This window comes from Canis lupus, chromosome 15, assembly GCF_048164855.1.
Source record: "Canis lupus baileyi chromosome 15, mCanLup2.hap1, whole genome shotgun sequence".
Lineage (NCBI taxonomy): Eukaryota > Metazoa > Chordata > Mammalia > Carnivora > Canidae > Canis > Canis lupus.
In genome coordinates, this window is record NC_132852.1 from 4,916,289 (window position 1) to 4,941,540 (window position 25,252).

Genomic DNA, 25,252 nt, shown 5'->3' on the forward strand with positions numbered 1-25,252 from the left:
AAGGGTCTGCCTTGGCATGTGCCAAGCTCCATACATTCACTGGTGCAGGGACACTGCTCCAGCCACAAACCCCACACCAAATCAGCAGGGACAGCTCCATCACCCAAATGTGGCCCCTCTTAGCCTGGGAGCTCCTCTGGCTGCCTCGCCCTGCCTGGCTCTGCCCGCAGCCGCCCTGCACACTGTGCATGCACACGGACTCGGGGTCTGTCGTATCAGCCCTGGCGTTTGGGTCACAAGCCCCATTCCTCACCTTCGTCTCCCTGCCTTCTCCCTCTCAGCCTGGTTCAACAGCCCAGCCTGGTGCCGCTGGTCCCGCTGACTCCCCGGCTCCACATTCTCCTTCAGCCTCCTGGAGCCCAAGGCAAGGGGAAGGAAGGTTGCACCCCAGTGTGTTACCGGGCATCTGGTGCTTGGTGCCTTGTGTTCAAGGTCCCGCGGTCTTGTACAGGTAAAATGAGGCATATAAACACTGGATTTAGGATATAGACTCTTGTAGGAAAGGGAGTTTCAAAGGAATGTTTCCCAAAAACATTAAACCAGTGAGAGAATTCCTGTTGTGGTGGACCCGGGCCACACCAAGGCAGAAACTGGTATTCATCAAAACATTCACAATCTTTGTAGATTGGAATCATAGTCCAGAGAGATAGAAGTGGAGAAGCCAAGCAATGGATGCCATATTCCCAAATAATTGGTTTCAGCTACAAACATTCTGCTGGTGAGGAGAACGAGTTCCTATGTGATACCTGAGCTCCTTTGGGAAAGTGATCTTCCCTGTCCTAGAGCACTAACGTCTAACACTCCTTGGCTCCCTTGGGGTTACTCAAAGGAAAGGACATTCAAAAAGGTTTCCTCTGAACATAGAAACTCTGAACAAATTCTGTTGAGAAAGGTGCAGGGACAGTTGAGGTGGTTGAGAATAATCTGAAAGTTGCCTGTTGTGGGAGGCAAGAATAGGAGCTGGGCTGACCTGAATGGTCTCCGTCAGGGAGGGACCACACCCAAATCCCGTAATCCAATCAAGCAATTAGAGTGGATTAGAGGACTTTGTGCCTTATCCCAGGGCCCAAAAACCATAAAGGTGGAGGTGAGGTTCACTATCTGCCATTTGAAAACGGCTCAGTGAGAGGAGCATCCCTTTGCGACCTGAAGCTCCTGGTTGAATGTATCTTGTGGACACTTTCTGCAGACATGGAGGCTGCCCACCTCCACCCCTCAGAGGAGCCTCAGTTCAGCGCCTCTCCCAAACCCCAGTCATGCTGGTCAAGGAGAGGCGGTGCTGAAGTCCACGGAGGACCCTCTGTGCCCGAGAGGACATCTCCTGCATCAAAGACGCTCTCCTCCCCGACTGACCCGTTGGCTCCCGCATCAGCAGGGCTGCCTCCCACCAAGACGCCTCTGAGTTGGAAGAGCCTTTCCCAGGTGGGAGCCGGGCTTCAGAACATGGGCAACACTTGCTATGTGAATGCGACTCTACAGTGTCTGACCTACACAGAGCCCCTCGCCAGCTACATGCTGTCCCAGCAGCACGGGACCACCTGTAGGAGGCAGACATCCTGCATGCTGTGTACCCTGCAGGCTCACCTGACGCGGGTTCTCTGCCATCCTGGACGTGTGCTCCGGCCCCTGCCACTCCTGCTCGCCGCCTTCCACAGACACAAGCAGGAAGATGCCCATGAGTATCTCATGTTCATTCTGGATGCAATGCAGCAAGCATGCTTGCCTGAGGACAAGCTCTCAGACCCTGAGTGTCCTCAGGACAGCACCCTCATCCAGCAACTCTTTGGGGGGTACTGGAGGTCTCAAATCCAGTGTCTCCACTGCCAAGGCATTTCGAGCACTCTGGAACCTTACCTGGACATCAGCCTGGACATCGGGGATGCTCACAGCGTCAGCCAAGCTTTGGAGCAGTTGGTGAAGCCCGAACTGCTGGAAGGTGAAAATGCCTACCATTGTAGTAAGTGTCTGGAGAAGGTGCCTGCGTCCAAGGTGTTGACTTTGCACACTTCCCCGAAGGTCCTCATCCTGGTCTTGAGACGATTCTCAGACTTGACAGGCAACAAAATGACTAAGGAGGTGCAATATCCTGAGCGCCTTGACATGCAACACTACCTGTCTGAGCAGAGGGCAGGACCCTTGGTTTATGTGCTCTATGCCGTGCTGGTGCACGCTGGGAGGAGTTGCCACAGCGGACATTACTTCTGTTTCGTAAAGGCAGGAAATGGCCAGTGGTATAAAATGGATGATGCTAAGGTCAGCGCCTGTGATGTGACTTGCGCGCTGCGCCAACCTGCCTATGTCCTCTTTTATATGCAGAAGACTGATCTGGAGAGAGACCTTGGGAGGGAGTCAGTCGAGGAGGGAGGACTCGCATCTCCCGAGGCAGACCCCACGGTGGTGGGTGAGGCCTCAGGAGAGCCGGCAACGGATCCCTCCGTGAACCATCCTGAGTTGGAGGAGCGTGGGGAAGAGACCTCCAGACAACAAATGACATTAGACCAGTGGAGATGCCTCCAAGAATGCAACCGCCCTAAGCCTGAACTCAATGTCAGGAGAAGAGAAATTGCTCTTCCTGCGAACGCAGTCATCCTTCACCACTCCAAATACAGACCTGAGATGCCGAAGAATCATCCTCAGCAGACCGTCGACCTGCTCACCACTGCGGCTGGGATGCTCCCACCTCAGGTGGCCGGGGACGTGGCCAAAGTCCCTCGTGTGCCAGGGAGAGCCCGACCTACCAAGAGGACGAGCAAGAAGGGACAGAGGTCTGGGGAAGCAGTCCAGGGATGTGTCTCCTAACTTTGGTGCACATGGGCGCACACACCCACACACACAGCGTCACTCACACACTCCAAACCCGAACACAGACCCATACTGGAAATATTTTGTGTTGTGTGAAGTGTGTGTTCTGTATGTATGGAAGAACCATCTATCTGGTGTGTTCATGGGATATGGCCTTCAACTGAAACTAGGAGACACTGATATTTAAACCTGGGTCTTTGTCATGATCTTATATTGGGATAGTGTGGATTTCATATGGGGTCAATCCAGGAACCTGCCTCTCCTTCAGCCTTGTGGAGAGTGGGGGCCACTTGCAGGTGAGAGGCAGTGAGCAGTCAGGGTTGAGAGTGGATATGATGCTGAGGACCTGGGGTTGAAGTCAGTATGTTTGACCCTCTCATCATGCTCCCCACTTCCCAATGCTTTTCTTCTATTTATATTGAAAGAATTTTGTCTGAACACATAAGTATGTATTGGGTCTTGCTAGCGATGTGTCTTGGTCAATGCTTGGAAATTGTAGGAAGGAAATTAAGTGCTTACTTTTGGGGCAATAACTGCATCCAGACCTGATTGAACCACAGTGATTTTATTATGTTCCCTTCACTCTCTCCCACATTAAGACTGAAGAGAAGCAAACTAACAAGGACTCTTATTCCAAAGGGAAATGCCCAGCCTCCCACTGAACATAACTTTTTATGACTATTTTGCTACCATCTGCTCTGTGGCACCTCCTGACCCAGAAGCAGTGGACTCTGGATTTCAGACCAGTTCAATTTCAAATTTGGACCTGGGTTGATACCTCTGGAAAACAGTGCCAAGTTCATGAATCTAGCAAAAGCTTTTTGAGGTCAGGTTATAGGTGTTCTGTGTTATCATTTCATTTCTTACAGAGGAGTTTGACAAGTTCTTTGTAGAATGGAAATTATTGCATGACCAGCAAACGCCTCTGAGTGTGACCGTAGATGTGCAGTTGTAACATCACATCATAATGTTATTTTCACTCTGTATTCAAACTTGGACATGCACCCTTACTGGAGAGTAAGGGACAATAGGATCTGTGCAGAAGAAATCACGCTTTTTTTTTAGATTTTCATGTAACAAAAACAGATTAGAGATATAAAGTGTCAGGGTTTCTTTCATGTCTGGAAATTGTGTTTCTTTTGACCAATACAGTTTACTGTGTCATAAAAAGTGAGGGAACCTGTGTGCATGTCTTGCCAAGAGTTCCGTAAGAGGACCTGCAGGTATCCCCGTCCTCTGAAGACTGTCATAGGGAATGAGACAGCTCATGGACTCGGGGACTTGTCCTCCACAGCAGAGGACCCTGAGGAGGTGTCTGTGGGAATGAGGATATGTCTCCACCTGGACTGTTGTGGTGAACCAGCAATTCCTCCGCTGAACTGGATGGAAACGGTCAAGTCCACCACATGCTGAGTGTCCTGCTTTTGTGCGCCTACACATACACTCCCCCCACTACACAGATGCTACAGTTTTTCGTTAGGTAAATCTATAGGACTGTCAAAGCATGCTTCCCAATCCGGAATGTCAAGTTTGTCTTAGTGAAATCCATTTTCTAACAAATGTAGGGAAATCATCCTGGCAATTTGTAACTTGGTTGTAAACAGAAATTAACAAGTTAATCTGAAATTGTTTTATAAATGTCTGAATTTCTGATTTAGAAAAAGATCCCATCCAGAGTTCTGCAAATTACACCATGTTTTCTCCTAGAAGACATTTTCTGTACTTGTTGATATTATTTCTCTGAAATTGTTATGCAGAATATTGCATCTGCTTTGTTTGTTTTTGCTCTAAAATGTTATTACGAAGTTGTGTGGTTTTTTATTCTTAATAAAAAATTCCCACATATGATTTGGTGTGCAGGCTTTTTCTCCCCAGTATTTCAGAACCTTGAAACAGTTGTTTTATTTCCAGGCTGGCTCCTCACAGAGGCTTCTTTGCCTGCTTCCCCTGAGTGGAATTCCACAGCCACCTCTAGGTCACCTGCAGCTCAAATTCATATCCTCCCCCCATGGGAATTTCTCACTCCTACTCACTGGCTCAATATAGGGGAAGCGCCAGCAGCCATTTAAGAAGAAATGCAATGGGACATAGGGACATTATTCTTCAGGGTCTCTTCAATTATGAGAGCTCTGACCAGGAAGATGCTTGTATGAGAAATTAAGGGGGAGGAGTAGATTGAACCAGAAGCACACCATCTCTGCCCAAGGCTAGCAGAGACCCCTAGGAGGGATGACGGGAGATGGTTGGATAGCACACTGTGGGGACGGTGGAGGCTGGGCAGTCAGCAGATGGATTCTCTGGTTAGGTGTCTGGACGTCAATGCTCATCCTGTCCAGGTATCCATTAGTCAATCGAGGGGTGTCTCTCTATATCAAGATCTATTAGTCATGAGGACAGACCAAAGAATCTGCAGAGCGACCCACAGAACAGATTCACGAGTTCTTTTTTTTTAAAGATTTATTTATTCATTCATTCATTCATTCATTCATTTATTTATGATAGACAGAGAGGGGGGCAGAGACACTGGAGGAGGGAGAAGCAGGCTCCGTGCCCGGAGCCTGACGTGGGACTCGATCCCGGGTTTCCAGGATCATGCCCTGGGCCAAAGGCAGGCGCCAAACCGCTGAGCCACCCAGAGATCCCCAGATTCATGAGTTCTTTCCTGGGAAACTGGAATTGCCAATCCTGGATGGAGTTCTAGGTGGACCTCATACCTGTTTCCAGGCTACAATGTGTTGAGTCCTGGCTCCATCAACCTGCGGCAAGATTTCAGGCTGGAATTGTTTTCACAATAGAAATCTGGGCTGAAACTGAGTTTTGGGGACAGCCCCAAGGCTAGATTCCATGGCAGTATATGGAGGTTTAATCTGGGAGGCCACATCCAATTAATGATCTGTGAGCTTGACAAGGAGGGTAGGTTCCTGGCCATGGTGGGTGAATGTAAGCAGAAGGATTACCTGACTCCCCTTCCTGAGCTTTTCTGTTGTCCAGCAGGAGAAAACAAAGTCAGGACTTTTCACAGGAGATATCCTAGGGCATGTGTCTCGTGGCAGGTTTGAGCTCAGGCAGGAGACAGGAAACAGCTTCTAGGGAGATTGTCTCCTCCTGTGAGGTGTGCATCATCCCATTACCAGCTGCTCCAATAGAAGACACCACAGATGGACCACATCTTAGCTCTGCCTCTCCACTTCATAGAAATCAAGCACAGTAAAGGCATGGAGATGAGAACAATCCATTCCACGGTGATATTATTAAAAGTGCTCATTTTAATGGGAAAAGAACCCCACCCCTGTGGTGATAAGGGGACATAAAATACATTAGCCTCCTGTTACCAGAGGGTCAGATGAGAAGGTTTCAATACAGTGTTTTAGTTTCCTTAGAAGAAGCCATTGCATTCACTCTTCTGGCAGTGGACCGAGCTAATCCTGTCTTCAGAGTGTAGGGATAGAGGAACATTCCTCAGCATCTTAAAAGCCATCTACGGAAACAGCTCAGCAAACATCATTCTCAATGGGGAAACACTGGGAGCCTTTCCCCTAAGATCAGGAACAAGGCAGGGATGGCCACTCTCACCCCTGCTATTCAACATAAGATACCTAGGAATCAACCTACCCAAAGAGGTAAAGGATCTATACCCTAAAAACTACAGAACACTTTTAAGGAAATGGAGGGAGACACAAAGAGATGGAAAAATATTCCAAGCTCAAGGATTGGAAGAAGTAATATTATGAAAATGTCAAGGGTACCCAGGGCGATTCACACATTTAATGCAATCCCTATCAAAACACTGAGGACTTTCTTTAGAGATTTGGAACAAATGATCTTAAGATTTGTGTGGAAATAGAAAAGACCCTGAATAGCCAGGGGAATATTAAAAAGAAAACCATAGCTGTCTTTAAAATTTTTAGTGATACTGTGTGTGATACACGATTTGGAATATATATGGAATCAATACATTTTGTTGCATTAGGGATTTTTCCATTTGGAGACATCTCAGTAAATCAGTTCCACGTGGTGGCTCTAGCATGTTGGGGCTCACCTGTCAGCGATCACACAGAAGCAAAGAATTGAAGGACACATGGAACCTGAAGACTCCATAAGCAAGGGAGGGAACTCGGGGAGAGAATGGAATTTTAAGAAATCCCTCACGGAGGAAGAGCATGGAGTGAAGACACTCTGGGTGCACAGACGGGAGACGGTGGTGGATAAGGAAGAGCCCCGCCGTCAGGAGGGAATCCGATGCTGCCAATTCCTTCCAATGTGGCTGCTTTTGCCCTTGGAGTGTCCTAGATAATGTCTGCTTGAGGGCCTTGCTGTCTCATGCTTCTTACCTGGAAATGAAAAATAACGCCAGACATGTGGGTCTCAGGAATGTGGGAGGGAGCCCCGAATCCAGCAGCACGGCCACTGGGGAGTCTCCTTGAGAATCTCTCTCCCTCTCTTTGTCGGGCCCCCTCTCTCCCGCTACTCTGTGGTCTCTCTCTGGTCTCTCCCTGTCTCAAACAAATAAACAAATAAATCTTAAACAGAAACAAACAATGAAACGTGTTCATGTCTTGGCATCTATGTCCCCACATCCAAGTCGATTAGATCCAGGGAGCCCGGTGTTACTCAGTATTTCAGGGTGTGGGAAGCACTGAGTCCTTTGCACTTTGCTACACTGACCTCCTCTCTCGTGTCCGATCCACCTCCCAACTCAGAGACATTTTCAAGATTTTTCCAACAATGTGGTTTGGTTTTGGGGTCTGCCGTGCACAGTCTGGATCCCTGCTCAGTGAGAGGCTCCATCTCACTCTCCAACTGGCACAGATCTATCCGCTTAGCTCTCTATCTCAATCTGTCTGATGAATAAATAAAAATTTTAAAAACCCTGATATTTTCTCTACAAAATTCAAACTGTCACATTATTTTTCTAATAACTGTGATTCGTGAATGTTATAATTCATTCTTAAAGGAAATAATGGAAACATTAAATGCATGTATATGTCACCAAAGTTTAAAACAGCATGAGAATGGCCTCCCAAATCATAAGAATCTGTATAATCACGCATTAATTACCTTTCAACAATGCATTAGTCAATCTTGCCCCTAAGAAATATAATTGTTACATAGCACCCATTAGTTAACCTCAAAACCCACATTCATTCAGTGGAGAATGTCTTTCTGAGGTGTCACCCAAGGACCAATATTGGAGTGGAAGTGATCTGAAATCCTGTGCCCACCTCTTCCTTGTCAGGAGATTGTTACACAGACGGATGACTGTCAAGTGTTCTGGACAGGTTAGAGTTGCTGGGATATGGAGCAATTCCCTGTGGGAGATGGGTCCTTGCCAGGCACCTTCTCTTCAGTCAAAGGTGGGGGTGGATTGTGAAGGGGCTGTGATTCAATCAACATGATCTAATCAGGCAGGATGCATTTAACTCCTGAAATATAAGCATTTCATTGCCTCTTTGCATTTCCAAATATTATCAAACGCCGGGTTTATAGGTTAACTTCTCAATATATATTTTGTGCCCATAATTTCCTGAAAAGAAGTCTGTCGCCATACAAGGCTGTAGGTCATTGACTTACACGGTAGTTTGTCATTTCTTTGTGTAGGTGCTCTGGGTTTTCAAATCGGTGCTGGTTGTATATGACCAAAAACATTGCTGCCAACACTCCACCCACGCTGGTTTGGACAAATGGTCTTTCAATATAAAGAGAAGATAAGCAATGGGATGAGGGATGCATGAGGACACGGTCAGACATGCTCACACTGACCCCAGGTCCTCAGCATCATTTCCACACTCAAAGCTGGCTGCTCACTGCTTCTAATCCTGCCACCTTCAAGTGGCCCCATTTTTCCCCAAGGCTGAAGGAGGGGAGGATTCACCCAATGTGCTTCCAACTGTGCTAAATCCATCTATTACTAATATCCATAACCTATACCAGCTTGCTCAGATAACTCTGTCGTCTTCCATATCTGGATGAGAGTGGATTTTGCTTTGGGAAGATAGGTTTGGCTCTGTTTGGTTGGGTTTGCTTTGGTTTGGTTTGGTTTGGTGTTTTGATGGCAGGGAAGCAAAAGACATGTAAGGTGACTAGAGGGGGAGAACAGGCCTGCTCAGACCTTCTTCCGCTAGCCTTTCTCTCTGGACTCCCTGTGCACATGGAAGGAATCCTCTCAATTGCACATGAAGTCCCAATTCTGCTGGAGAGCCCAGCATTAAAGCCCTATGCTCAAGCCTGCCTGCATCCTCACCCTTGCGCCCTATATTCCTGCAAGTCCAAGAATTCTTAGGCTACTTTGCTAGTTCCAATCCCAGCATCCCCTCATGATGATAGGCCTTCGCACCCTTGGACCTCTGGGATCTTCTGAGGCTTCCAGAAAGTAGGGAACATTTCTATTACTGCACACATCCCATGAGTGCCCAGGAAGCTGCATTTTCCTCAGAAGCCATGAGATAGCAATAGGGCGGCATCCATGGGATGAGACATGGGCTTGAGGCTCAAGGGGCCAGACTCTGACCTGGGTCACATAATGATTGCCTGAATGGGAGTTACTTAGGGGTTGGGGGTGGGAGAAGGATCACACACTGTGGCTTTTCTACTGCATTCTGACTTTTTAAACCCTAGTGTGCTCATAGAGGAGCTCTTCTACCTCCACCTACAGGCATCTGCACAGACAGAGGGAACACCCTTAAACAGATGCTTTGGAGTGAGAAAAGAGCAGTCAGTTGTTTTTCCAAAAAAAAGAAATTCTCTAAATACAAGTATGGAGGTGCTTGGTGTGGTTTGGTTTCATTTGGCATGGTGTTGTATTGTTTTTTCCCATGGGCCCATATCAGAGATAACCCTGAGAAAGAGAGACAGAGAGAGAATGAGATAGATAGATAGATAGATAGATAGATAGATAGATAGATAGATAGATGATAGATAGAGACTGTGGCCTTGGTCTCGTGCTATTTGGACGACTTGTCAACCATTGCCTCCTTAGGAAATCATCAGGAGGGTAAAAAATCTCCTTGCCCAGGTCTCAGAAAGGAGGCATCATGATCCAACATTAAAGATGGATCCAGAATATGTATAGAGGGAAACCACCCACTCATCCCATTAAAGACCAACCTGTGACCCAGGGCCCATACAGTACACAGGGCTCCCTCACAGGGTGCACAGGGTCAATGTTCCCTATGCAGTACTTCACCAAGGAGACTGGGTGTGCAGGAGACCCTCAAAGTCTACATATCCCCCAAAACTATCACGCTGTTGTCTCCTCTCAGTTAATTAAGGCTGGAGGAATTAAATTAACTATAGAGAGTTTCAGAATTGCTGAGATTAAAAAAACCCAGAAACCAAATCAAATGAAACACATGCACGCTATTCATCAGTGGTAACATTTTATTAAGGGAAATAAAACACTACACACGATTCTAAATTATGGCTGAGAATAATCGAAATGCGCAGATGAAATATTGCCCATCACAGTGCCCACAAAGCTACCACCACAGTCTAGAAAACTCATCTCAGGAGAAAACACAGTGTCCATTTGCAGAGCCCACAGGGGCTGTTCGCAGCTGAAAACCCAAATGCAGACATGTGCATGCCAATGAGAGCTTAAAGTCTGAGTTTCTATTTCCATTGGAGTGACAAGTGCTCATTCGAAATTCCCTCCACTTCTTGGAGAATCTATTTGCTGAAGAGAAAATTGACATTCCAGAGGGAAGAGTAGCCTTCTCCACAGCACACGGATTTCCCTAAAAAAAGGGCATTGTGTGCCTTTGGGGTTCAGTGTCTGTGCACGGCCCCAGGAGCATGAGAGGAAGCAGGCTGTGGACCCGGAAATTCCCATGCAAAGCAGCTGAGCAAGTGTTGATTCCCCACATTAGTCCAGGAGGGGCCACGTCCTCAGGTCCGCAGTCACCCCGTCAGGGTGCAGTGGGGTGGAGGACAATGTCCGAGGCTAGGAGCTGGCTCATTCGCTCTCAGTGTCTTCTGAGGATAAGGACACCTGTAGGTCACCGTGGAGGACACTCCAGGGGCCACAGACACAGGCTCCGTCCGACAGGTGGGGGGCAGGGGGGCCCTGAGCAGGGCCTGGCTTCTCGGGAGGAAGGAATGAGGGAGCTGCGAGGAACCGGGAGCTCCAGCAACTTCTGTCCATCTGGTGAAGACCATTCTCAGGGGCTGAGTGGGGGCCCACGCAGAGGGCGGCCGTGGGGGCTCGGTGCACGGCTGCAGCATCTCCAGGTGAGGTGTGGCAGGTGTGGGCTGGGGGCCCTTGCTTGGATGGAGGGCAGGTGTCTTCCTGGGCAGCCGGGGCCCGGCTGTGCATCCACGGGCACGTCTGCTTCCTGGAGGACACAGACTCCCGGAAATCCCCAAAGGGACTTCCTTTATGATCCCGGAGGTGTGCTGGCTGGGGCTCCATCACGGTTTCTTTCAGGGGTTCTGGGACCTGTCTAGGGGCATCTGGGCACATTTCTTGCCTGGAGTCTGGAGGGGCATTTGGGAATTGTCTGCCAATGCTTTGCTGACAGCGGGACGGGTGTTCTCCTCAGGATACTTGGGTGGTGCCTGGGTGTGTCCCAGCCCATGGCCCTGGGAGCCAGCCTGGGGACCCTCAAGGGAGACTCTGCAGGGCCTCTTGGCTCTCTGCTGCACAACCAGGCTGTCAGCCCTGACACAGGGTTGGCGACCCGGCAGAGGGGTGTCAGCGATCGGCACTTCCTGGGCACTAGGTCGTCCACCAGGTGGGCTGAGGCTAACTCGAGGGCTTCTGAGACGAGAGGTGGAATGGGACCGGAGTCTTATGTCAGGGGGCTGAGTACGTGGTTCCATCGGCAGGGCAGGCTCAGGGATAGAAGGCCTCCTCTTGGTGTAGACGAGCATCGGCATGTGTGGACACTGTGGGAAAAGAAAACACACGGGACTCCATGAGTTTGGCCCCGACACCAAGGCAAAATGAACATTCAGGAAAGAAACCAACAAACGCCCACGACCTTAGTAACCACCCCCTCCCCCAGAACAGGGAAAGAAAGAGTTGGGATCTGTTGACCTAGGAGTAGGGAATCTGGCTGCAGGGCTCGTCCAAACAAAGGCCTGACAGGATGCTGTTGATGCCCTTGAGACATGGGGGGGACACGCAAAGTCCTGCCTCACAGCGATGCTTCCTCCATTGGACCAGCGCTTCCATCCTCTCTGCTCATGAGGAGATAGGAGTCCTGCTGCTGGAGAGTCATGGTGGGAGCTCCTGAGTGGGGATGGGCAGTGTGGGATGATGTGTCACAAAGGACAGCGGCCTGTTCTTCTCTGAGGTTGGTATGTGCTCCAGGAGTGCCCGCCAATGACCTTCACACGTCAAACAGCCAGTGTTCGCCCAAATACCAGGCATAAGGCAACATCATGTGCACCAAGGGAAAAAAGTGTGCAAATCCACGCTGCTCAACTGCCATTGGTCAGAGAGGAAGTGGAGCCCCGCCTCCCCCAGGAGGCCCATGGAACCCAGCGAGTCCAGAAGGGCACAGCCCGGGACGCAGTGCACACTCACCCTCACATAGTCACAAGATTCCGTGTCTTCCTTCCAGGTGCGCTTCTGCCCCTCCTGGGGTCTCCTGGGGAACCTGTGGAGCAGGGCCTTCCTCTGCTCGGCTTCCTGCCTGCACCAGAAATGAAGGCATAGAAAGGAGAAGGAACTCCCTTCCCTGGATTCCAGCCGGACACCTGCTCGGGGCTTGGGCCAACCTGGTCCTTTCCCTCCGCAGCCACTCTACGCCCACCTCTGCCCCTCATCCTAACTACAGGGAGCTGAACAGGTCGTCCAGGCAGTTTCTTACATTCAGAGTCTGAAAGGGTCTGCCTTGGCATGTGCCAAGCTCCATACATTCACTGGTGCAGGGACATTTGTCCAGCCGCAAACCCCACACCAAATCAGCAGGGACAGCTCCATCACCCAAATGTGGACCCTGTTAGTCTGGGAGCTCCTCTGCCTGCCTCGCCCAGCCTGGCTCTGCCCGCAGCCGCCCTGCACACTGTGCATGCACACGGACTCGGGGTCTGTCGTATCAGCCCTGGCATCGGGTCACAAGCCCCATTCCTCACCTTCGTCTCCCTGCCTTCTCCCTCTCAGCCTGGTTCAACAGCCCAGCCTGGTGTCTTGGGTCCCGATGACTCCCCGGCTCCACATTCTCCTTCAGCCTCCTGGAGCCCAAGGCCACGGGAACGAGGGTCGTGCTCAGTGTTTTATGGGGCATCTGGTGCTTGATGCCTTGTGTCCAATGGCGCCACAGTCCCTGCACTTCACCTGTGGGAGGAAGGGGCAACGGTCAGTGCATCCACTCAAATGCCAGTGAATCTGTCAAGCACACGAATGGGAGGCCATCCTCATGGAGTGGCACATGGGATGAGGACAGGGGACATCGTATCTGCTAGTGAGGTGTCAGTATAGTGAAGACCTCTGGATGCTTACTCCCCATCCCGTGGAAGGAAGGAAAGGGGAAGAGGGATTGGAGGTGTCAGGTTGAGGACAGGTGGAAACATCATTAAGACTGGGGACAAACACAAGGCTCGATCTGATCTTATGGTGCCCTGGGGTTGATGCTCAGAGCCTCTGAGTGTCCCAGTGTGTAGCCTGGGGGATTTCCTGCCCATGTCACGATGGACAACTGAGTCTGGGCCACGATCTTCTGGGAGCATAGCCTGTCTCAAGACTCCTGGCAGAGCTCCTGCTTCAAAACCCATGCCAGCCTCCCCACTCACCCTGGGATCCTCCTCCTCTGGACTGGGAACTCTGAGGGCCAGTCCTGCTATCTGTGGCCTCTTGCCTTTCTGGGGTCTCAAGGGACTGTCGGGCCCAAGGTGGGCATGACCAGCCGCCATCAGTCCCACCTTCTGGAGGGACAAGTCAGTCTGCTTCAGGGATGGGTTTCGGGTAGCCTGAGGGAAAAGAAACAAGAGAGTCCTATTCACCTGACCTAGGCGTCCTCACTGTACCATCTTCCCAAGAGGCCTTAGTGAGCTTCAGGACAGTGGTGCCAAACACATTTCCCCCTGTCACTTCTCTTTCCTCCTTCCTGCCTACGCTCTCCTGGCCAAGCCACATCCCCGCTCTGAGGAAGGCCGCCCTTAAGGAAGGACTCTTGTTGACACTATCATTAAGTCTCTCCAAATCCCCTGTGGGAGCAAAACCAAGGGCGGGACCTCTCCCAATTGAGGTCCAGTGGGATGCACCATGGAACACGCAAAGGGCAAAAGCGTCAGGAAAGTGGGCTTCTCTCTCATATCTGAATGCCCCTTGTGACTCCAGAGGAAGCCATAGTTAAGTCCAAATTCATTGGGAAAACACATTCTTCTCTACTCGATGGGAAGCTGCCCATCTGAACACTTCCATTCCATGTGTTCGTGGCAGTGCCCCCAATTAACTGCCATTGAAGGTTTGGGAGGTGAATTTCTTTTCACCTTGGGAACCAGGTAATTCTTCTATTGAAAAAAAGGTCAATTATTTATGGGACAGTGAGTGTGTGTGTGTGTGTGTATGAGGGAGAGTGATCACCTGAGCTGTAGGAAGGACAGAGGGAGAAGCAGACACTCAGTTATCAGAAACCCAGTGAGGGCCTGGATCCATCTCCAGAGCCTGAGATCACAACCCGACCCAAGTCAGTCCCTGAAAAAACGGAGCTGCCCAGGCGCCCTGATCCTGTGTCTTCTCTAGGTCTGCAGGGCCCAGTGAGACATTTACAGGCCTTCTGTCCCTGCTCGTCCACCACCCCACACCAATGTGACACCTGAGGCCCCATTCCACTGGCATTGGAACCTCCGGGTGTCCAGGGCATTCACAGCCATGCCTTAGTTCAGTCTCTGTCCTCAGAACATGTTAGACCAGAAAGAGTCCTTAACCCTTGGAGGAAGGGCCAATCCCTCCATCATTTCCTCACTGTCCCATTGCTCTGTCAGGGAAGGTCGGACCAGTGGCCCGAAAACTCACCTGAAGTGCACTTGTGGTCCTCACGCCCATCAGGAGAGGCTGAGAAAGGTCCTGGACAGACTCCGCTGCAGGAGACTGGGTGTCCTGTGGGAGAGAGGGATGGTCAGGAATGGCCACTTCCGTTGCTCCCGGACTTTTATACTGCCCCAAGGTCACGTGACATTTCAGCCACTTCAAAGACATCCACCTAATCCTCTTAGCTGCTGCAGGGATTGAGCCAATCAGCAGCTTCAACAGGCTAATGATGTCCTCATGAGAGCGATTTCTATGACTCCGTGTGTGTGCCTGTCTGTGTGTCTCTGTGAATGGAGGTGTGAGTCCATGTGGATTTGGTGGAGATTGGAATTTCTGCAAGTGAAATTATATTGGTACATTTTAGCATCGGAATTAGCCTCAGGACTCATGTTTCCTGAACTATTGGTATTTTACCAACACTTCTGCTGAATTTAGACCTAATGGTATTAAAAATGGGGTCAGGGTTTGAGGTTATTCAAGATGTTATATCCATTTTGTCAACTAACTTTCAGTTAAAAACTGAAATATCATAAAGAGCAAGATCTTCCAATCGGCTATAATTGCTTGATTGGATTAAGGGATTTGGGTGTGGTCCCTTTCTCATAGAGACCTTTCAGGCCAGCCCAGGTCCTAATCTTGACTCTCTCATCAGACAGAACCTTCAGGTCTTTCTCAACCTCCCTAACTGCCCCTGCTCATTTCTGAACCGAATTTGATCAGTTTCTATGTTCAATGGATATCTCTATGAATGTCCTTTTTCTTCCTCAGTAACCTCAAGTGAGCCAAGGAGTGTTAGTCGTCAGTGCTTTAGGACAGGGAAGATCACTCTCCCAAAGGAGCGCAGGTATCACATAGGAACTCGTTCTCCTCACCAGCCAGAATGTTTGTAGCTGTAACCAATTATTTGGGAATATGGCATCCATTGCTTGGCTTCTACACTTCCATCTCTCTGGACTATGATCCCAATCTACAAAGATTGTGAAGGTTTTGATGAATACCAGTTTCTGTCTAGGTGTGGCCCGGGTCCACCACAAGAAAAATTCTCTGGCTGGTTTTATGCTTTTGGGAAACATTCCTTTGAAACTCCCTTTCCTACAAGAGTCTCTATCCTTAATCCAGTGTTTATATGCCTCATTTTAACTGTTCCTCAGGGAATTCCACCCCAATATCCTTTATATTCTCTTGATTCAGTTGGAATATGTTGTAGGCTTGTGCCTTTTTCCACATTGTGGGCTTGGCAGGTGTAGATGCAGGTAGGAGGGCACCTGGTTAGCTTGTGGTTTGAAAGTGTCATTATGGCTTCTTCCGCCCACAGAATTGCTAGTGTCTGCTGAAACATTTTTGAGTCGTCACGACAATTCATTCCTACTTGTGACCATGATCCTTTGCATTGGGAAAGGAGGCATCTTTGTGCAGGATAAAATAGTGAAGAATAATGAAGTATAGGAAATTGTATAAGTCTAGGAAAGGTTGAAACCTAAGTCTATTTGTCTTCTTTACTGACCAGAGGCCAAGAGAAACAGGAACATTTTGACAGGCCTTGGTCAGTGACTGGGCTTCACAAGCCCTGGGGCCCTGGTGAATTCTTGATGTTCACTTGTCATCCCTGGACACTAAGAGAATAAAAGTGTCATCTCTGAAGCCACCATGTTTTAGGATATTGATTCTGTACCCATGGAGTTCAATAAAAGCTTGTGTAGGATGTTCTATATGATTTCTCCATTTTTACCTGAAAGTTTTAATCCCTGAGCCTAACCTGCCAATGAAGACACATACTGAGACCCCTGATGAGACTGTCCAGTCCCATTCCACATCTCCTCTGAGTAGCCCTAAAGTTAGCCTCAGCCCACCTGGTGGACCTCCTGGTGCCCAGGAAGTGCCGATCGCTGACACCCCACAGCCAGCTCGCCAACCCTGTGTCAGGGCTGACAGCCTGGGTGTGCAGCAGAGTCTCCCTCGAGGGGCTCCAGGCTGGCTCCCAGGGCCATGGGTTAGGACACACCCAGGCACCACCCAAGTATCCTGAGGAGAACACCCGTCCCGCTGTCAGGAACGAATTGGCAGACAATTCCCAAATGCCCCTCCATACTCCAGGCAAGAAATGTGCCCAGATGCCCCTAGACAGGACCCAGAACCCCCAAAAGAAAGCGCGGTGGAGCCCCAGCTAGCACACCCACAGGAGCATCCAGGGAGCCCCTGTGGGGAATTCAGGGAATCTGTGTCCTCCAGGAAGCAGTCATGCCTGTGGATGCACAGCCGGGCCCCCGCAGCCCAGGAAGACACCAGCCCTCTGGCCAAGCAAGAGCCCCCAGCCCACACCTGCCACACGTCACCTGGAGATGCTGCAGCCATGCACCGAGCCCCCTCGGCCGCCCTCTGCGCGGGCCCCCACTCAGCCCCTGAGAATGGTCTTCACCAGATTGGACAGAAGCTGCTGGAGCTCCCGGTTCCTCGCAGCTCCCTCATCCTTCCTCCTGAGAAGCCAGGACCTGCTCAGGGCCCTCCTGCCACCCACCTGTTGGACGGAGCCTGTGTCTGTGGCCCCTGGAGTGTCCTCCACAGTGACCTACAGGTGTCCTCATCCTCAGAAGACACTGATAGTGAATGAGGCAGCTCCTGGCCTCAGACATTGTCCTCCACCCCACTGCCACCTGACAGGGTGACTGAAGACCTCAAGACGTGGCCCCTCCTGGACTCATGTGGGGAATCAGCCATTGCTCAGCTGCATTGTGTGGAAATTCCCGGGTCTACAGTGTGCTGCCTCTCATGCTCCTGGAGCCATGCACCCACCCCCAAAACACACCTTGTACTTTCCTTAGGGAAATCCATGCACTATGACAAAGGCTACTCTTCCATGTACAATGTCAATTTTATCTTCTGCAAATAGATTCTCAGGCCTCGCGGCGGCTCCCTGCAGGATGCATGTCCCCTCTTCCCACCTCAGGGTGCAGGGGCCTTGGCCGGGAATGGGCATCTGATCGCCCTGATGAAGTCCAGCCGGACGGAGTTGCTGGAGCACAAAGTCCGACAACTGCTGCTCGCCTTGCAGCGCAGAGATGTCATCTCCATTTGCAGCTTCTTAGACGACTATCGTGGATTCGCCACCACGGACGAGGTGCTGGACTTGCTGTCCACTGAGTGAGCACCTGCCCCTCCGCAGCCCAGGGCTGGGCCACCTGCTGGTGGGGAGGCTGGGGATGGTGTGAGCTTCCCGGCCTCGGGCTGCTCCCCCACCTGGAGCAGGGTAACCCAGGGCCTAGCAGGTCCTGGAGGGCAGCCCCAGGGCCTGGCCTGTGGCGGGTCAGCCAGAGGGGCTGTGCCTGCGCTCAGCAGCCATCCTCCTCACTTGTGAGGAGACTTGTGCCTCCTCCACCCATCACCAGGGGCCTGAGCTGGCCTGTTTCCCCATTGAAAGGGAGGTTTGAGAGTCCATCGGGGGTCTGTGTCCTGGGGCAACCAGACCGGGGGACCCCGGGGTGCCTCAGGCCCACTAGGATATGGGCCATGGGCCTGGCTGGAGCCCTTTCATGCTCAAGCCTTCAGGAGTCCCCAGCAGGTGCGGGCGATTCTCTGGGAGCTGCCCTTGGCCCCACGAACAGAGGTGACGGCTCCCGGGGCTCCAGCCTAGTCGGGGTCAGAGGGTGACAGCCCCCATGATGAGAAGTCACGTCCCCAGCACAATTCATGGGATGCCCCCGCCCTCCTCTAGATATGGGTGCATCGTAGATGCGTGGGGTAACAATGACATGGTCCTGCAGCGCTGGAAAATGTGAGTGACTCCGGCTCCTGCAGGAGGGCCTTCCCTCTCCAGGAGGGCAGTGAGGGGGCTGTGGGGTGGGGAGGCTGCACCCTCACCCCACACATCTGCAATTCCTGTGACAGGGTAAAGGTCTAAGGCCCCTTCTGGAAAAGAGCACAGGAGAGCAGTGGATGGGATGCGGGCTTGGTGGGAGGCATTGGGACCCCTAAGGAGTCCTTCTCCATGCCCCCCAACCCTCTCTCTGCCCCACACCTGGGGCCAGAGCAGAGGGGGTGGGAAGCATTGCACTCCCCAATCTGGTAGCACCTGGACCCGGGGGCACAGCAGGTGCTCAGGAGGGCTGGTGGGGGCTCCCGGACCAGGCGGCCCCCGCCCCGTGGGAGATGGGAGATTAGAGTCAGTGGAAGGACACCCCCAGGGCCCCCTCGGGAGTGAGGCAGCCCAGAGCCACAGGAGGGAAGGTGGCGGTCCTGGGCAGTTCCTGGCAAGCCCTGGCAGGACACAGAGCCCGAGCCCTCCTGGCTTGGACCTACCCAGAAGACAGTGTGTGCACTGAGGGCAATGACAGGCCAGATGCCCCCCGTCCCCGTACGCCTGCCGGTGGACTCAAGGGGCAGTTGGGCAGGGACCAGGCTGAGGAGGGACCCCCGCTTCCCCAGGAGAGATGGTGATGGTCACTCCACTGGCCGTGGGCTCCCCAGCACAGAGGCTGCGTGCCAGCCCCTCCTCAGGGAGCAGGCCTGTGGCAGGCAGGTCCGCCAGGTGGCAAGGGGACGAGGATCAGGACTTGCCTCCAACATCCTGCAAGGGATGCCGGGTCCCTGGGTCCTGCAGGGCTTCCTCAGGACACCTGTGAGTGATGGTGCCCTGTCTTCTGACACCTGTGCCCTCCTGTCCCTCCCCAGGGCCATCTCCTGCATGCTGGAAATATGGCTGGATTATTTTCGGGATGAATTTTGTCAGCTCCCAGAATTTCCCTCCCTGAGGATGATTCTGGAATTCATGAGGCAGCGCATGCCAGGCTCGGACGTGGAACTCCATGCCCGGCGTTACCGCCAGCAATTCAGACGACTCCAGCAGCGGAGCCAGAGGGGGTGCCGAGCGGGGACAGGGGGTGCCCGGCGGATCCAGCCTCTATGCAGCTGGGCCGGGAGCAGGGGGTGGGCTCACACCCCACCCCACGGGCTGTGGGCTGGGGACACCTCCCAGGGCTCTTGCCCCCACACATGTGGAGCAGTGGGAAGAGTGGCCTTGATTTGGGAGGAACGTGGACAGTCTGCCCTGATGGTGATACTTTGTCTTCTTGGAGCTACAGCTTTGGACCGAGCAAAACACCCTGAACCCGCTCTGGAGTGTGCCCCAGCTCTGACCGTGGGGCCTACTGCCCCGTCGGGGCCTGAAGGGATCGAGGCCATCCTGGCTGCTGGGGCTGAGGGCTTGGCCTGCGCTGAGGCACCCACTGGGGAGGCAAAGTCGTCACTGGTCTAGTTCACTGCTCCGCCCTGCAGGAGCCCCCTGCACCCCTGCGAGCCTGGAGGAGGAGCAGGTGCCACCCCTGCTCTCGAGGTCATGGATGTGCCCGAGCAGCCTCCTAACTCGATGGAGCAACCAGCCATAGGACCGAAGCAACCCTGTGAACCACCTCGGGAGCCCGCCCCAGCTCCGACTGTGGGGCCTGCTGAAACTTCAGGGTGATGGAGCTGGTCCTGGCTGCTGGAGCTGAGGACTTGGTCAAAGCCGAGATGCTGGCTCCTGAGTTTAAGGTAGTGCAGATGCTGGTCGAACCTATGGTTCCCTGCCCCGATGAGGAAGAGCCACCTGCACCCGTGGCCACCCCAGAGGAGTAGGCCCAGGAGCCTGCAATTGGGGTCCCCAGAGTGTCAGAGCCACCACCAGCCTCCGGAACAACCTGCTTCGACCCCTGAGCAGCCCCCTGGTCACCTCGGGAGCCCGCCCCAGCTCCTGCCACGGGGCTCGTGGTGGCTATAGCCCAATGGAGCCTTCCCCTCCCTGTCATTGCATTGTTACTCTATTTTATGATTTTCGTAAACCTTTTGTAAGGGCTTATATATTTTATTTGTAATAAGGGATAAGTTAACCTGGTACAAAATTTACTCTGATGCTTCTGAATTTCACATCGTGGTACTTTAGGTCCATTCACAGTGTTGCAAGCCCCCTGGCCCAGGGCGCTGAGGGACACAGCCGAGGATCCGTTGCTCCCCCGGGACAGGCAGAGGCCGGGAGGACCCAGGACAGCCAGGTCACTCCTGCTGCCAGGCCCAGAGCTGTGCAGGTCAGCAGCCCCGCCCTGGAGCACCCAGGCCCTGCACACTGGGGGCTGTTGTAGTTACTGCGGGAGCTGACTCCAGGGCTGCACAGCTGGCTGCCTGCACTGTTGTTGTCCCTCCTGGTGTCACCCTGTACCTGGGACTGAGCAGGGGGCTCACAGGATAAACTCCCACTGAGCCGTACACCTGGCAGAAGGCGGGGCAGCTCCCCAGGTACACACACCTGAGAATCAGCACAGCAGGACCCTCCCCCAGAAGAATTGCTAGAAGGTAAGGGGAAAAGCCAGTTATTGACCAAGCAGCACTGGAAAGTTCCAGGGGAAGTGGAGGGATTTACAGTATATAGAATCAAGATTTGTGGTTTCCTGCCTTGTTAATTTTCCCCATTCTCACTGGTGTGAGGTGGGATCTCATGGTGGTTTTGATTTGTATTTCCCTGATGGCAAGTGATGCGGAGCATTGTCTCATGTGCGTGTTGGCCATGTCTATGTCTTCCTCTGTGAGATTTCTCTTCATGTCTTTTGCCCATTTCATGATTGGATTGTTTGTTTCTTTGCTGTTGAGTTTAATAAGTTCTTTATAGATCTTGGAAACTAGCCCTTTATCTGATACGTCATTTGCAAATATCTTCTCCCATTCTGTAGGTTGTCTTTTAGTTTTGTCGACTGTTTCCTTTGCTGTGCAGAAGCTTCTTATCTCCATGAAGTCCCAATAGTTCATTTTTGCTTTTGTTTCTCTTGCCTTCATGGATGTATCTTGCAAGAATTTGCTTTGGCCAAGTTCAAAAAGGGTGTTGCCTGTGTTCTCCTCTAGGATTTTTGATGGAATCTTGTCTCACATTTAGATCTTTCATCCATTTTGAGTTTATCCTTGTGTATGGTGCAAGAGAGTGGTCTAGTTTCATTCTTCTGCATGTGGATGTCCAATTTTCCCAGTACCATTTATTGAAGAGACTGTCTTTTTTCCAGTGGATAGTCTTCCCTGCTTTGTCGAATATTAGTTTACCATAAAGTTGAGGGTCCACTTCTGGATTCTCTATTCTGTTCAGACTTTTTGGTAAAACTAGAATCTGCATTCACAGCTTTCATATTTGTATCTTTACCTAAATTCACTAGAGATGGGTTCCTTCTGCAAACACTTGCTTCTCCTATTATAAAAAGAAAGGGAAGTGTAGCAGCCTCGAGGGAAATGCTACTGTTAACCCATCACCAAAGAAGAGGATCTTTATCACATAAGCAAAATAGTAGCCCCAGAATGGCCTAGAACAAATCTATGCACAGAGGAAAATAAATTCTCAAATGGTAAGTCAGGAACGTTTGGGGGAACACTCATGGATGGGTCTTTTCTCCCCTCTTTTTTATAACCTTTGTCTAATGCATGCCTCAAGGATAGTCACTCTCGAAGATCAAATATTCCATTCACTTTCCAGGTGAAAGCCTTCATTCATTCAAATCTTTCAAAATAAATTGATTGCATATTTATTATGTACCAGGCACCGTTTAAGCAAACAAAACAGATAAGGGTCACAGCCTCATGGATCTCACATACTAGTCAGAGAGTCAGATAATAAGCAAATAAAATAAAGTTCAATTTTTACACCATCAAAAATGCCCTGAAGGGTCTCTCATTTTCCAATACACACAATCATTATAATTGACAAGCTGACTGCACGATATGTTGAATCTAACTGGGTAAGATAAGGAAATCATTATTCTCAGTATGAAACTAAAAAGATCTACTTTTTTTTTATTACCATGGTGTGAATTAGTGACCCAATTAAACATCTAACTCCCAAAGCACACCTGTCATCACCAGTGCATTAAATAACAAGGACAAGAATCCATTTTAAGTGCAATTTCTTCCATGTCTGGAGCACTTTTTAGAATGCTTTCATAAAGCAGTGTCTTATTCTTCTGAAATAATTACATTCTCTCAGGCATTGGATTCATAATCTACTCGTAGCCTAAAAATCCACATTTGAATTTGATCATGGTTTTTTGAAGAAATTAAAAGACTTAGGCACTGCAAAGAATTTTACTTTAAGCAAACCAGGGGTTGGGTACCCTGACGTTGGCCACAGAACCTGACACAGGAAGAATACAAATGTATTTTTGTGCCCATCTCCCCACATGCGCCCAGCACTGTGCAATTTACAGGCATGATTGCATGAAATCTTGCAACAACGCTGTAAAGCAAGTGGTGATATCTCAATTTAATAGTTGAAGAGAAAGAGTCTACATGGCTTTCTCAAGACTGTGTTGCTAGTAAGTGATGTGGCTCGGGGCGCTTGAGGCAGAAATTCATGCTCCCTCTCTATATCCCTTTTTTTTCTTGGGCATATCACATCTGGGATTGGTATCTGTATCCCATGTGAGCACGAATTATCAACTTTAGTGTGTTCTTTTAAAAATATGGTAGTGTGTTTCATGAGTTGGTATTTGTTGAACCCAGGGAATGTTGTGCAGAACTACATGATCTACTGACAAAAAAAAAAAAAAATATATATATATATATATATATATATATATATATATATATATTCCTTGACTTCTTCATATATAGCACTTTTCTGTGAATGCATTTCTCAAGGTTTAAATCTGGAAAATACAATTCCGAACAATTGGGCGTGTGTATCAGTGCTAAAGACTTGGCTGCTTGACAGTCCCCGTCGCATGACCATCAGCACCGGCGGGCTTCTGGACCTTGGCCCCTTCCCAGGCCCTGGGAACGCATGTTCCCACATGGCCCACCTGTATTCTTTCTGGGATTGTGTAATATTTACGTAACACTGTATGAAGATTTATAGAAGCAAGTAGACATGTGCCCACTTTTCACTCCCCTCCACTGAATGAAGGCAAGTTTCCAGGTCTTTTATTGTCCCTTGAGCAGCATCAAATATTTCTTGCCATGTTTCTTACCCGGTCATTAATACTCTTATTGCAAACATGCCTGGAGGCGATGTCGAATCCCCTTGCAATTGCATCTCTCTCTGTGAGAATTCTTTTGCTTGCACCTGCTTTGTTTTGACATGTACATTTTCCTTTGGGAGCCATATTCAAGAAAAACTAGAAAATCCTAGGTTTAAAAATATTGCCTCAAGTCCCCTGTACAATGCTGCCTGCCTTTCACTCTATATCCAAAGGTAGATCTATAATGTTCTTAATGCTTGTCATTGGCTCAGGGGTTCTTTTTTTTTTTTTTTTTAATTTATTTATGATAGTCACAGAGAGAGAAAGAGAGGCAGAGACACAGGCAGAGAGAAGCAGGCTCCATGCACCGGGAGCCCGACGTGGGAATCGATCCTGGGTCTCCAGGATCGCGCCCTAGGCCAAAGGCAGGCGCCAAACCGCTGCGCCACCCAGGGATCCCTCAGGGGTTCTTGTAAGAAAGCCCCGAGGCACACATCTAAAACTCTATGCTCTGTGTTTTTCTGTTTGTAAGTCACACATCACACTAAGGAGCTGGATGACCCAACCATTCCTCATCTGTTTCCAGTGAAATACTTGGGGGTGCCTGGCAAAATGGCAGGTGTCATTTCCCAGAAAACCTTACATTTCACAACATACATAACACTATTTTAATATTAATTCTTGATGATTTACCTCCTAAATTTTGAACAAAAGGAGTATTATTTTGGATGCTTTTATGTAAGCCATTTTTCCTAAATATCGCGGAATTGTGACTTCATTTCTTAAAGTAGTTTTGTTTCTGGATCTATCCGAGGGAGAAAAAGAGCAGGAAGTGCTTTCTAGAGTAAATGCCAGTGCTCCCTGGAATCTGACGTTAAATAAGGCACTTTGGAAGCACAGCACACTTACGGCGGGTTGTGAGGTTTTGTGTTAAAACTCGTAAATTCTCTACCCACAAACGTAGGAGACAAAGGTTTTCAAGCTTTACAAGCTCATTTTGATTTTTGTAATGTAGTTTGAAGGAATCTTTTCTGGAACAGCATTCTACGCTCCCATCTTCCCAACACACACACAGTGCCTATCCAATAGGAATATATTTTACATCTCTGTTCTTTTCTTTGTTAGGGGACATAACTGCTAGTTTCTGGGGAAAAAATGATACACAAATGTTTGTGAACAGACCCCCTGTCATCTATCACAATGCTTGCTCTTCATCCCAGAGAAATTACCTGGAGAACTTGATGCCAATGAATTGCATATCTGAGGTATTATTCGTCCCATATCTTTGGGAAATTCAGAGAACTGAGACTTCACTTTTTTTTCTAGCAAGAACAGATCTTGTCTTACATGAATGCTGTGATCTTAAATACTTCAACATTCCATGATGATGTGAAGCATCCATTTTATATATTTTCAGGGATATCGGTGTCTTTTGGGGGATCACCCAGTTAAATGCAACTCATAACAACTTAATTCTTGGGATATCACACTTTATCACATGCATTCTCTGCGATTTATA

The 25,252-nt window shown here is 50.0% G+C and overlaps 1 protein-coding gene across 1 annotated transcript; it reads left to right on the forward strand.

The window, feature by feature from the left end:
• The first annotated feature begins 1,191 nt into the window (after positions 1–1,191).
• On the forward strand, positions 1,192–20,383 carry LOC140605381 (ubiquitin carboxyl-terminal hydrolase 17-like protein 6). The gene is made up of 4 exons (XM_072777654.1): positions 1,192–2,715; positions 17,721–17,914; positions 19,442–19,630; positions 20,227–20,383. The coding sequence occupies exons 1-4, from the start codon at positions 1,192–1,194 to the stop codon at positions 20,381–20,383; spliced, it is 2,064 nt and encodes a 687-aa protein (XP_072633755.1).
• The last annotated feature ends 4,869 nt before the right edge of the window (positions 20,384–25,252 follow it).